The sequence below is a fragment of the Vicugna pacos genome, chromosome 34 (assembly GCF_048564905.1).
Source record: "Vicugna pacos chromosome 34, VicPac4, whole genome shotgun sequence".
Taxonomy (NCBI): domain Eukaryota; kingdom Metazoa; phylum Chordata; class Mammalia; order Artiodactyla; family Camelidae; genus Vicugna; species Vicugna pacos.
In genome coordinates, this window is record NC_133020.1 from 20,144,204 (window position 1) to 20,156,422 (window position 12,219).

Here is a 12,219-nt window from a genome sequence, read left to right on the forward strand (position 1 = left end):
ATGTAGGAGACGGGGCGGGGTGGGGTGACTAAAGCAACCTGGGGGGGAGCGGGTCCCCTTCTGCCTCAAGCTCTCCTTCAGGCTGCTGGGCGTGTCTGCAATGCCTGGTTATCAAGGCCAGCAGAGTCACGTCTCTGAACCCCAAGGGAACATGGTTGTCACAGAACATCTCACTGGATGGAGTGTGGGTCTTTCCCATCCAATAGACCTCAAAGTGAGACAAAAATGGCTCTCTTCTCATCACCTGGCCATTCCCACCAGGCTGGGCTCTGGAGACTGGACCCAACTGTACAAGGGCCACAAGGTGCCACACACATTGACGCAGGAGCACAAGGCAGAGGCCTCTGTGCAAACTGCCTGACCCTTCTAGGGGAGCGAGGGGTCATCTCTGGGCCTTCACTGCCCTGACCTCGTTCCTTAAATAAGAACAGGAGAGAGGGCAGGTAGGGTGCATGCTTAGCAGGCACAAGGTCCTGGCTTCAGTCCCCAGCCCCTCCATTTAAAATAAATAAACAAAGCTAATTGCCACCACCCCCCAAAAAATTGTTTTTAAATAAGAAAATAAGAACAGAGGGGGAAATCAGGAAGAGGGAACCCCAGCCTCCCCCCAGACTCGCCCGCCCCTCTCTCCAGCCCCCTGGTCTCCTCACCATCTCTGAGTTTACACACGTTTTCCAGCCGGGGGGTGGGGGGTGCGGTCTCTGTACTCATTTAATTCCTGACACCAGTCCGTCCACAGACGTCTCCTGAGGGCGGAGGAAACAGGGCAGGTGGGTGAGAGGGCACAAGTGCCGGCCTTAAGGTCTGAGGTCTGATGTGCAACACAGTGACTACAGTTGCTGACATCGGACTGTACACCTGGAATCTGCTGAGAGAGGAGGACTCACACGTTCACATGCACACGTGCAAAGATAAATCTGTGAGGTGGCAGACATGCCAATAACCAGATGGAGGAAATCCGTTCCCAGTGTGCATGACATCAGATCACCAGGTGTGCACTTTAAACGTCTCCCACTTTTGTATCATTCATGCCGCAATAAAGCTGAGTTTTCATTTTTTAAAAGCCGTCTGTTGAGTACCTGGTCTCCGCCTAAACTCTGAAGAAATGGTGTCAGGCCTTTAGCGGCTGAGACTTTAGTTGGGAGCGGAGGCTGTCACGTGCTCTGAGGTGTGAGTGGCTTGGGGGCAGCGGGGACAAGCCACAGCCTGACACAAAGCTCCCCCGCCCCCCACCGGGCACGGCCCTGCCCTGAGGGCTCCCTGGCCCGGTCCACGAAGGCACGGCCTGGACATGTGCTGGCACTCGGCCCTGTCAGTGGTCTTCTATCCGCCACTCTTTTTTAGATGGTGGTTTGGTTGACTTACAAATTGGGTTAGTTTCTGGTGCACAGCAGAGCGATTCAGTTACACACACACACGTATATTCCTCTTTACACTCTCTTCCGCTATAGGTTGTCACGAGATGTTGAATACAGTCCCCTGTGCTCCTCAGTGAGACCTTGTTGCTTGCCTATTTTATATATGGTAATGCGTGTGTGTGTGTTAAACCCAGACTCCCGACCTCCCCCTCCCCCCTCCTCCCCTTCGGTGGCTATGAGTTTGTTTCCTTTGTTTGTGAGTCTGTTTCTGTTTCATGAATAAGTTCATTAGTGTAACTTTTTAAGACTCCACATAAAAGTGGTGTCACAAGATATTCGTGTTTCTCTGTCTGACTTCACTTAGGGTGATCGCCTCTAGGTCCAACCGTGTTGCTGCAAACGGCATTACTTCATTCTTTCCAAGGCTGAGCGGTACTCCATTGTGTGTATGTCTTCTACACCCAGTCATCATCTGTCGACAGACACTCAGGTCACTTCCAGATCGTGGCTACTGTGAACAGTGCACATCAGCCCCTCTTAAGTGGACGTCACTCTTACCAAGCAGAGCAGGGATGTCCAAGGACCGGGGTGAATGAACATCCCCAAGGTCCCGAGGAGCCTGGCTGCTCAGCGTCACTCAGTAGGCCAGGGAGGGACGAGGAGGACGGGACTTAGGGCGGAGCAGGGGTGCCACCTCCCCTACAGCCTGCGGCCCTGGGCCCTGAGCAGAGACCCTGCAGGACAGAGGCACCGGACACTGCTGACCAGAGAGAGGACCACGTCAACACGAAGGCTGGGAGGTGCCAGTTTGAATGTGCACCCTGTGCCTGACACCGGGCTGAGCACTTGACTAAGCCCTGCTCCTCCCAACACCCCCCGACCCAGGAAGCAAGGACACCCCATTCCGTCCTCGGGTCACGTGCTGTGCGCCAGGGCTCCGCGTGTGAGGCTCGGCCCCTTCCCCACGTCGTCCAGCACAACAGCTCCGCCCTATTTGCCAGCAGCTCCCTGGGGACAGGAGATGGGGGGGGTCTGATTCTGCAGCCAGGAGAGCAGCACGTGAGCCCCACCTTCAGCTCTGCCCACACCCCTGGCCTTACTCATCTCTGGGAAAGGCCTGCCCCAGGAAGAATGAAGACACCAGCGTCTGGGGAGCACCACGGCCCCCGGGATGCAGGAGGGGGACAGGCTGGACTGAATCTGGACAAGAAGCAGGAGGCGGCACTCACCCCACCCTTGGTCATTTTTGTGGAATTGTTCTGTCTCAGAGCCACCTGCCTGGACAGGGATAGAAGTTCCAAGGGCCCACAGCCCTCGACCCAAGGCTGAGGTCACATCACAGAGGACCCACCCTGACCCAGAAACTCACCCACTGATTCTCTCTTGCGCCAGCCACCCACCCACCCAGCGCTTACTCCTGCAGGCCCGCGCCGGCCCCACCTCCCATTCCGGAATGAAGGGTCATCCAGTTTGGAAACAAGGCCACGTGAGAGGTGGAAACCCCAGTTGGGCAGGAGCATTTGTTGCTCTGGAAACAACAAAACAATCATGAGGGAAAACAGGCAAAAGACTGGACAGACATCTCACCAAGGAAGCTGCGTGAAGGGCAAACCAGCACGCAAAGATCTGCTCAGTGTCTCAGCCGCCGAGGAAATGCAAGCTCAGCCTGCGCCCGGGCCGGAGCGGCCCAGCAGAGCCAGAGCCCTGGCGGCACCAGGCGTGCCTGGTGACCGGGCGGCCGCGCTGCCGGGAGGGAGGGAGGGAGGGAGGGATGCAAAACTGTGCACCCTGGAGAGCAGTTCGGCAGTTTGGTTAAAACATTAAACACACGCGCTGTGCGAACCCGCGGTCCCACTCCTAGGTGTTCACGCCAGAGAAACGAAGGCCTGTGCTCACGCAGAAACCTGCACAGCAGTGTTAACAAAACCATCAAAGGCTGGAAACCGCCCAAAAGTCCTTCACCCAGCGAAGGGACGGGCGTGCTGCGGGACAAGGGCGAGCAGGGTCGTTACCGCTCAGCAGCGAAAAAGAACAAAGCACTGAGCCAGACGGCAGCACCTGGCGGGCGGGCCTGCCGATGAAGGCGCAGACCCCAGGGCTACCCGCTGGCGCTCCACCCAACGTTCTTGAAAAGGCAGGACCGCGGGAGTGAGGACAGATCTGGGGAGTCAGGGGTGGGCGTGGGGGGCAGGGACTGTCCGGGGGGTGGACTGCTGTGTCCTGATTGCGGTGGTGAACACCTGACTGCGCGTCAGTCAAAGCCCACAGCACCTTACACCACAAGGAGTAAACTTCGCTGCATGTAAGTTAAAAAACCAGTTTTTTAAAAAGTCCTCTTTATTCGGCTCAGAGGGCCCAGCTCAAACCCACCTGTTCACAAAGCCCAGTTACCGCCCTTCCTCTCGTCATTTCACAACCACAGCCCTGAGATCACTCTGTCTTCTTACAGATATTTCTCCTGCCCTTTTCTTCCTCCCTCTCTTCCTCTCCAACCTTCTCTTACACACACACACACGCACATGCACACAAGGACGCACACGCACGCACACGCACACCCACACACGCAGCTGCCAAAAACCTACCCATCCTTCAAAGCGAGCGCAAGTGCCTCCTCCTCCTGGAAGCCTCCCTGACTGCTCCCAGCCCATCAGGACAAATCCTCTTTACCAGGCACCCCCTCAGCACTTGCTTGCATCTCCAGTTTGCCCTTCAGGCACCTCGCAGACTCTTAGTGTTTGCTACTCAGTCTGTCCCCCTCACTGGGTCGCAAGCAGGTCCTGGCTTGCACATTCCCCCCACTGCACCTGGTACGGTGCCAGGCCGACAGTGGGTGCTCCGTGACCACTGTGGGCTGGCTGAGGGCAGGCGCAAGCGGAGGGGGCTGATGCCAAGAGAGGAGAGCTGGCGCTGCTGGGGCTGGCGGAGCTCCGAGGAGGGTATCGGAAGTCACTGATACGGCTTTACTTCTTCTCTCGAATAAGCAGCCCGACTGCTGCTGAAGCCTCCATGTGCTGGACGTGACCCCGCCTCCCATTCCAACACTAGGTCACGGGATGCACGATGCAGCATCTCCAAGGATGCTCTTTTCCTCTACGCCACGCAGCACAGCTCCAAGCTGCGAGCAGACAGACGCTCAGGGCACACCTGCTGAGGGACTGGAACCTGTCCTGTCGTCGGGGTGCCGTCATTGCTCTCCCAGGAGGCGGCCCTCTTTGCAGAACAGCACATCAACCCATTGGATCTGAAGTCCATTTCAGTCTGTACAACTCGGGGTACAGGCACAGCCCTCCAGTGACACCCCAGGGCCCCTCTACAGTTGGCTTTCATCACCAGCCTCTCCCTCTTACAAACTCTAGCTTGCCAGGGGTTAAGGACCAATTATAGGTCACGTATTTGATAAACACTTTCACAGTGTCTAATATTTGCCAGGCAAAAAACCGAAGTACTTTACAAATACTACCTCATTTAATCTTTACATCCACCATATGAGGCTGGCTCTGTTATTATTCCTGTCCCCACCTGCAGAGGGGAAAATAAGACGTACTGCAGTTTGGAAACTTGCCCAGGGCCACGTAGCTGATAAGCAGCAGGCTGACTGTGAAGCCACACTGTCCGAACTCTGGCCGCGGCCACATGGCTGCTGGGGACTTGCAAAGTGGCTGGTGCAACTGACAGGTTCTGCTGGGTGACAGACGCAGGCTGGATTTCCAGCCCTTTGTATGAGAAGCAACATAAACCACCTCATTAATGCCGCTTTACTATTGGTTGCATGTTAAGCAATACTACTTTAGACACAACAGTTTAATAAAATATATTATTAAAATTCCTTGGACCAGTTTCTTCTCACTTCTTAAATGTGGCTCCAGGTAACGTACATACACACTTCCATCAGACAGCACGCCTCTGCAGCCTGTGCTCAAAGCTACTGCTCCGCACCAGGGTCATCGTCCCCGCCCCAGCCTCAGGGTGCAGCCTGACCCTGGCATCTGTTTACTCAGCTCGCAGTGGGGTGCTGGGGGTGCCAGGCAACATCACCCACATCTCCCCATGCTGCCTCCTCTAACCGCTGGGACACAGCCCCCTGCCTCGGCATCACTCAGCCTCACTCCCGGCAATGAAGCAGCTTTGGTTCACCTCCCTCCACCTGGACGGATTCTCCAGAATGTCAAAGCTGGGAAAACAGCTCTCTCCTCCCCCAGTGCGATGCCCACCTGCTGAGTGTGGAGAAGCTGAGGCCAGGACCGCAGGGAGGAGGCAGAGGCCCCAGAGGTCATCTGATCCAACCTCCCATCCAGCACAGAGACCTCCTGCAAAGCTTCCCTGACAAGTTCCGCATAGAAACTCCATGTGGTTCCATGTAGTCCTACCTCCTGAAATGGACTTCAGATCCGGAGGGCTAATCTGCTGTTGCTGCAAAGAGGGCCGCCTCCTGGAGAGGATGACCACACACACCTCCACCTCTGCTACCGACACTCACCACCCAGAACCCACTAGGTCTGGGTTGTCCACCCTTCAAACCCAGAGGAGGCTGCCAGGGTGGCCAGAGCACACAGGGGACTCAGGCCTTCCTGATGCAGCCCCCACACCACCCGCCCACACCAGGGAGAGCCAGGCAGACCCGGGTGCAAACTCCAACCCTGCGTTAATGTCTGTGTAACTGTTTCCTCCTCCGCGAAGTAGAGGTTAAAAAAAAAAGGCACACGAATAAACCCTGTCTCCGGGCTGCTGTGAAGATTCAACGAGACGTTGGGAGAAATGTTTAGAATGACACCTGGCAATTAGTAGACACTTAATAAATGCTCATTTCCCCTTCCCTGACTTCATCAACTAAAAACCCCAAGTTTTCTTTTCCACAAGAATTGACAGTAAGTCCCTATTCTGTATAATTGATGTTCTGAACTTAACTGCAGGATTTTCCATTTAAATTTTTTGGATTTCATCCTGAGACATGAAAACATGTTTAATACTGCTAGATGTCAAGTCACTGCTAATGGCTAAAAACAGAAAACGATTTTTTTTTAATCCAGTAGAGCACAGTTAAATAGGGTATATTCACATAATGCAATACTCTTCGGATCCTTAAAATGACAGTTCACAGTAACTTTTATCTAGTATTGAGCAGCTAAGAAACCAGAATAGAGTATAACTGCAATTATGTTTAAAATAGAGAGGTTTGCAGGAACACAAACTTGGAGGGACACACATCAAAATAGTGACTGCACTCATCCCGGAGCCGTGGCACTCCGTTACACGCTATCTTCGCCTTTAGGTATTTCTTTATATTCCCGGTTTTCTCTAATGAGCATGGGTTAATTTTAACAAGAAAAAGATTTTTGTTTCATGTTCCTGCCTACTCTCAGCACTCTGGTCAGTGGAGATGATTCTGAATCCTGGTTCTGTCCCCCAGTACGTCTGTTATCCTCAACACCCACAGAACGGACAGCGCTCAGTGACTTGTCACCCAAGACCTCGCCGCAGGATGACGCGAGCTCGGTCCCAGTACTCAGGGCGGTCTTTCAACCAGCTACGGTCCGCCTGCCTGTCCCGCTGTTATCAGCTGGAACGCATGGGATTTTCTTGAACCCGAGGAAACCCTTCACCCAAATGAGGTTACTTTCCCACGACTTGGTGGAGTGAATCCATGTGGGCCACTAGTTACCTCAACCTCATTTCTGAAGTCCCCGCAGATTGTTGGATCAAACACCTGACCTGGGATCAGCAAGGGATCCGTGAGAAACTCGCCAGCGTGCCGATTCCGGGACCCCTGTCTTGTCCCCTTGAAGAGATGCGCCAGGTCAGGATGTTACTCTGCCATGCTCATGCCCTCCCACTTGTGGGGGCTCCTCCCGGACCCTCGAGTGGTTCTGGGGTCACCCCGGAAGCTTCTCTCAAGTCCCCAAAACCTGATCAGTGAGAATCTCGCCACCTGAACTCGGTGTGGCCTGACTCGCTTCTTCCCAAGGCGGTCCCAGCCCTCTGACAGGTCTGCCCTCCTCACAAAGATGCAGGCAGGATCAGAGTGCTCGCACCTTCCGGGACGTTCCACCACCTGCTTCAAGCAGGAATCTCCCCCTGCCTGTCCTGGCTGTCCTCCTGCTCCGACTGCAGCTTAAAAAAAAAAATCCCTTTTTGTTGTCCGTCCAGCTGACCCAGGCCTGTTCCTTCCCCACCCAGAGCTCTGCCCACCACACGGTCAACTATGACTCAAGGCTCAATGCCAAGATGGAGATCAGCCAGGAAGAAACAAAACTGGCCTTTTATCCCAGCCAGGACGATTCGCGCCGACAACTCAGGGCCTTGAAGGGAAGGGAGGACGTGGTTCTGGCGGGGCTGAGATGGCGTGAGCCAGGCTGGCAGATACCGAGACAGCTCTGCTGCTAAGACACAAAGCAGAAGGTTCGGAAGAAGGATGAACTTCAGCAGCTCCGGTTTTTCTGGGTCAAGAGCCCCCTTCAAGGGGGCGCCGCCCAGTGTGTCACCAGCCCCACCCCAGTGCCCTCTGCCCACCCCCAACACCCTGCTTTCCCTTCAGGCCGGATATGCAACCCCATCCCCCACGAGGGTCACCCAGCCTCAGCGCAGCTCCCATTTCCTGCCCCTGGTGACTCCTCTGAAGTCTATTGTTCCCGTGAAGTTTGGGTCAAAGGAAGCCCGCGTCCCCACCCATGGGGGCCCGCCCACCGTCAGCACCACAGGGAGCGGGGCCCTCCTCTTGCCGGTCCAGGAGCTGGCCTGGATTAAAGGCAGAAGGATGTGGGCACAGACCTTAGGGACTGGAGTTCTAGTGGAAATGTGCCCAAAGGGCCAGTCCCGAGAGCTGAAGGCTCGAGGACCACATCACACAGGAGGTGGTCACAGTGTTTCTGAGTATCTAAACGAAAACCCAAAAGCACGGGAAGAAGAGGACAAGGCGAAGCTGGAATCAGAGCCCAGGCGCTGTGTGCCCAGCGACACGGCCCTGCCCCCACCGCCACCTGGGCCCCTGCGCTGGTTAAACCCCGGGGCAGGGGGGGCTGGGGAGCAGCTGTTCAGCTCCAATTTCAGAGCCTTAAAGGGAGCTGTCGCCCCAACCCCTGCCAGCAAAGGGTCATGGGGGGCAAAGGAAGACAGGCAACCCAGGACCAACCTCGGCTGCAGGAAGGCACGGGGCAGAGCCGGCCCGTGTCCCCAGCTTCCACTGGGAGGGAGAATGGAGCCTCAGACAGGGACTACTCCATGGCAGTCACCAGGGCAAGACCAGGATGGGAGCCCCAGGAGGTCATGACAGCACATCCCAGGAGATCTAGAGAGACAGGGACACCCTTCTCCACTGGACCAGGTAGCCTGCAAGCCCATGAGAAGAAAGGAGGGTGCATTTTAAGGACCTCTTGAAGGCCCCACCCCTTCCAGAGGTGGCATTCTCAGATTCCAAAGTCCTGCGCTTTCTGCTGGACAGAGGGGAGCATCTCTAACCCCCAGCAACCTTATCTGAGCCGCGAGATGGGAGACATCGCCCAGGTCAGACTATTCCAGCCTCCACACCTGTGGACACAGGTAGCCAAGGTCTGAGCACCGGGACCCACAGAGCAGGAAACAGAGCAGGACATCCGATGCAAATGCGGAAAGGGGACCCCAGTCCCAGCTCTGCCACTCACCAGTCATCCGATCTTAAGCAAGATACTGTTCCACCATGGGCCTCAGTTTCCCCATCTTTAAAATAGGGAGTTAGATGCTGACATTAGAGTTCGTTAATGTTCAGCAAGTTCACCCTGGGGTCAAGGCAAAACCGGAGTTAGACCATAGGAGGTGGAGACCCTCTGCTCTCCAGTGACAAAGCCAGGCCCCTACCTCCACCTGGGCCACTAGCTTCCCTGGCTCCCAAGTCCAAGGCAGGGAACCGGTAGGGCCCAGGGTACAGTAAATGCTTGATCCATTTTGCTAAATAAACATGAATGAATTGGGCAGAGTCTATCAAGGGGTGTTCCGAGACATTCCCAGGAAGAGACGTTCGGTGCTGAAAGAGGCTCGGAAACCTTGTCTGTCCTGCCCCTGGGAGGCGCTCTGCACACGCTGGATTTTCACCACAGCCTTTCTGGATGGATATTAGTTCACCCCCCTCCCCATATAACTTATCAGGAAACTGAGCCTGAAGCCCTAAAGGTAGTGAGTAACTGCCAGGATTTAGACCCAGGGACGTCTGACCCCAAACCTGCACCTTTCTACTCCAGCCATGCAGCCTTTAGGCCAGACGCCCTGCAGCCCCACCCACACACCTGGTCTAAGCAGGTAAGAGGGTGAGGGGGGTCCCAGCAGAACACCTGCCTCCTCGGGGAGCACGGAGGAGCAGCAGCAAGTCCCGCCCCTGGAGAGCGTCTAGCCCCTTTCATCCACGGAGCCCTAAACACCACGCGCACAGCTCCCTGCAGGAAGGAAGACAGAGCTCAATTCCCGGTCTGCTTTTGTGTCCCCACCACCACTCACATGCTGTCACTTCTGCCAACCTCCTCGACATTGTGGCTCTTGCTCGACTCGGTTCCCTCCCCTAAAATATTTCGATGGTCAAACCTCCAATGGCGAGAAAACAGCAAAGCAGAAAGGGGAAACTGAGACGCGCAGAAGGGTCTTCCCACAGTCAGCCAGACAATCAGAGGCAGCCTTTCCTCCCAGGTGGCACTAAAGCATCCTTGCAACGAGCAGGAAAGCCCCTCGTGGTCCAGCAAGTCATTAAGAATGAGGACTCTCCCATTTGACTGCCTGGGTGGCTCCAAGGAGATCTGGACCAGTGGGAAGTATGGGCCAGGTGGCTATACACTGATTCCTCCTTGTCCTCGGGGCCCACTTTAAAAGCACTGTCTAGACAAATACTGTATGATATCACTTATCTGTGGAGTCTAAAAAATTGAACAAACTTGTGAAGATTCAAGAAAAGTAGACTCTCAGATATAGAGAACAAATCCGTGGTTACCAGTTGGGGGTGTATTATAGGGGTGGGGGAATAGTAGGCACAAGCTGTTGAGTGTGAGACAGGCCCAGGGATGCACTGCACAACACAGGGAACAGAGCCAATATTTTGTTCCAGTTGTAAGTGGAAAGTAACCTTTAAAATTGTATAAAAAACTTAAAATGTTAAAAAATAAAATCACTATCTGCAGAAGTCTCAAGACTCAACATGGTCTCCTCTTCCAGGTGGGTCCAACCCCACAGACATCCCCAGTTCTGCCAACAACCCATCCCACCACAGAAAGGCAAGGATCTCAACTTTCTTTTGCCTTCTACCCACTTGTTCCCTAAACTCTTCCAGGGAGGAACAAAACCCATCTCCCTCAGAAAGACAGCTGCCTGGAAGAGACAGGTGTGGACAGCTTCCCTCCAGCTCTGCCCGGTCCAGGGCGAGTGGAGCCGGAGGCCACAGGCTCCCACAGCCACAGCCTAACCACTCCTGCGCCCACACCACCAGTGACACCGTCTTGCCCACAGAGGCAGGGAGAAAGGCCGGTCCCGCCTGGAAGGCACATCTTCATGGGGGAAGACACGCTCAGAGCCGTGGCATCTCACAAGTACTCAGAGACGCTCAGCTTTCAAACAGCACTTTTCTCAAGTGGAAATACACTCCAGTTCAACACAAACAAATACGCCTACTGGGAGCCAGGTGAGTCACGCGCGAGCAGGTGTCACCCACGCTTACACCCAGCGCTAAGGAGGCAGGACAGTGCACTCATCACAGCCCCGCTGGGCCTGCCGGGAGGGAACCCCCTTGACACAAGTGCTCCGAGGCGCGAGTCCTGGGTTCACCTGCTGGGGACATCCTGGCTTTGGGGTTTGGGAGTCCCGCTCCCTGGACCCACTAGTCCCCAGCATGGAACACACCAGGCTTCTCGAGACCTTCTACAGACGTCCCCTCCACTCTCGAGAAGCCTCAGCACTTAGAACCGCGGATACACCCACCTCCGGGCTCCCTCTTCCAAGCCAGAGAAGCGCCCCGCAGGAGAGGCGCGGGTGCTGGGTCACTTCTACCGCCGGCGTTCTCGGTCCGACCTCTGGTCCTTTCAGCTCCGCGTCCCGCTTCCCCGCCAGGCCCTCCAGTCCCACCCCGGCCCCGCGGTCCGCACGCCTCCACGTGCCCGGCTGTCTTCCCAATCCGGTCCCGGGAGACAGTGCCTCCCGCCCGCCGCCTTACCGGTCCCAGGGTGCGGGAGGTGGGCGAATGCGCTACGCCAGTCCCGCGGAGTCCGCCCCGGCGCCACTCTTCCAGCGCGGCTCTGCCTGAGGCACCGGGAGGCCGACGATGGCGCTGCAGGGACGACAGGGGGTCAGCGAGCGGAGACCCGGGCTCCGGCCCCGGGGCCGACCAGCCGGGCGGGGAGGGAGGCGGGTCGCGGGACGGAGCCGACCTCGCGCCGGCCCGAACCCAGCTCGCCGCGCCCGCTGCGCGGTCCTCGTGCGCTGTGCCCGGCGCGCGGTCCTCGGTGCGCGGCGCCCGGTGTCCGGTGCGCGGTGCGCGGAGCGGGGCGGAGCGGGGCGCGCGGAGGGAGGAGTTTTCCCAGAAGGGGACTGACGGGAAAGCACTGGCGATCCCTATTCCTGGAGGGGTGAGTCAACCGGAGAGGAAGGGAGCTGAGGGGAACGGAGCGCGCGCCGGCGGGCAGCAGGGAGGGAAACGGCGAGAGCGGCCGGGGAGCGCCGCGAGGGGACCGCCGGGGGGGGGGGGGGGCGTGCCCTGGGCGCAGGTCCGAGGCGAGAAGGGGAGAGGCGCAAAGCAAAGAGCGCCCGGGGCGCGGCCGCGGGGCCCCTCACCTGGGGGACGCGGCCGCGCGGCGGGAGCCGGAGCTGCGGGCTCTCCCCGCCCCCTGCCTGGGGTTTGAAAGGAGGAAGCCTGGAATGT

The 12,219-nt window shown here is 56.8% G+C and overlaps 1 protein-coding gene across 2 annotated transcripts in view; it reads right to left on the reverse strand.

The window, feature by feature from the left end:
• The window catches only part of TEAD4 (TEA domain transcription factor 4), a 54,902-nt gene extending 42,683 nt beyond the window's left edge, over positions 1 to 12,219 (reverse strand). Inside the window, exons 1-2 of one of the 2 annotated variants that reach the window (XM_072954229.1) lie at positions 12,132 to 12,219; positions 11,515 to 11,628 (exon numbers count right to left, since the gene is read on the reverse strand). Coding sequence is in view for 1 of the 2 variants with exons in the window: in XM_072954230.1 (XP_072810331.1) it covers positions 651 to 711 (61 nt within the window). In the remaining variant the exon portion in view is untranslated. Of the gene's footprint in view, positions 1 to 650; positions 747 to 11,514; positions 11,831 to 12,131 lie in introns of those variants that run through there. The other variant, XM_072954230.1, reaches the window with a different exon arrangement.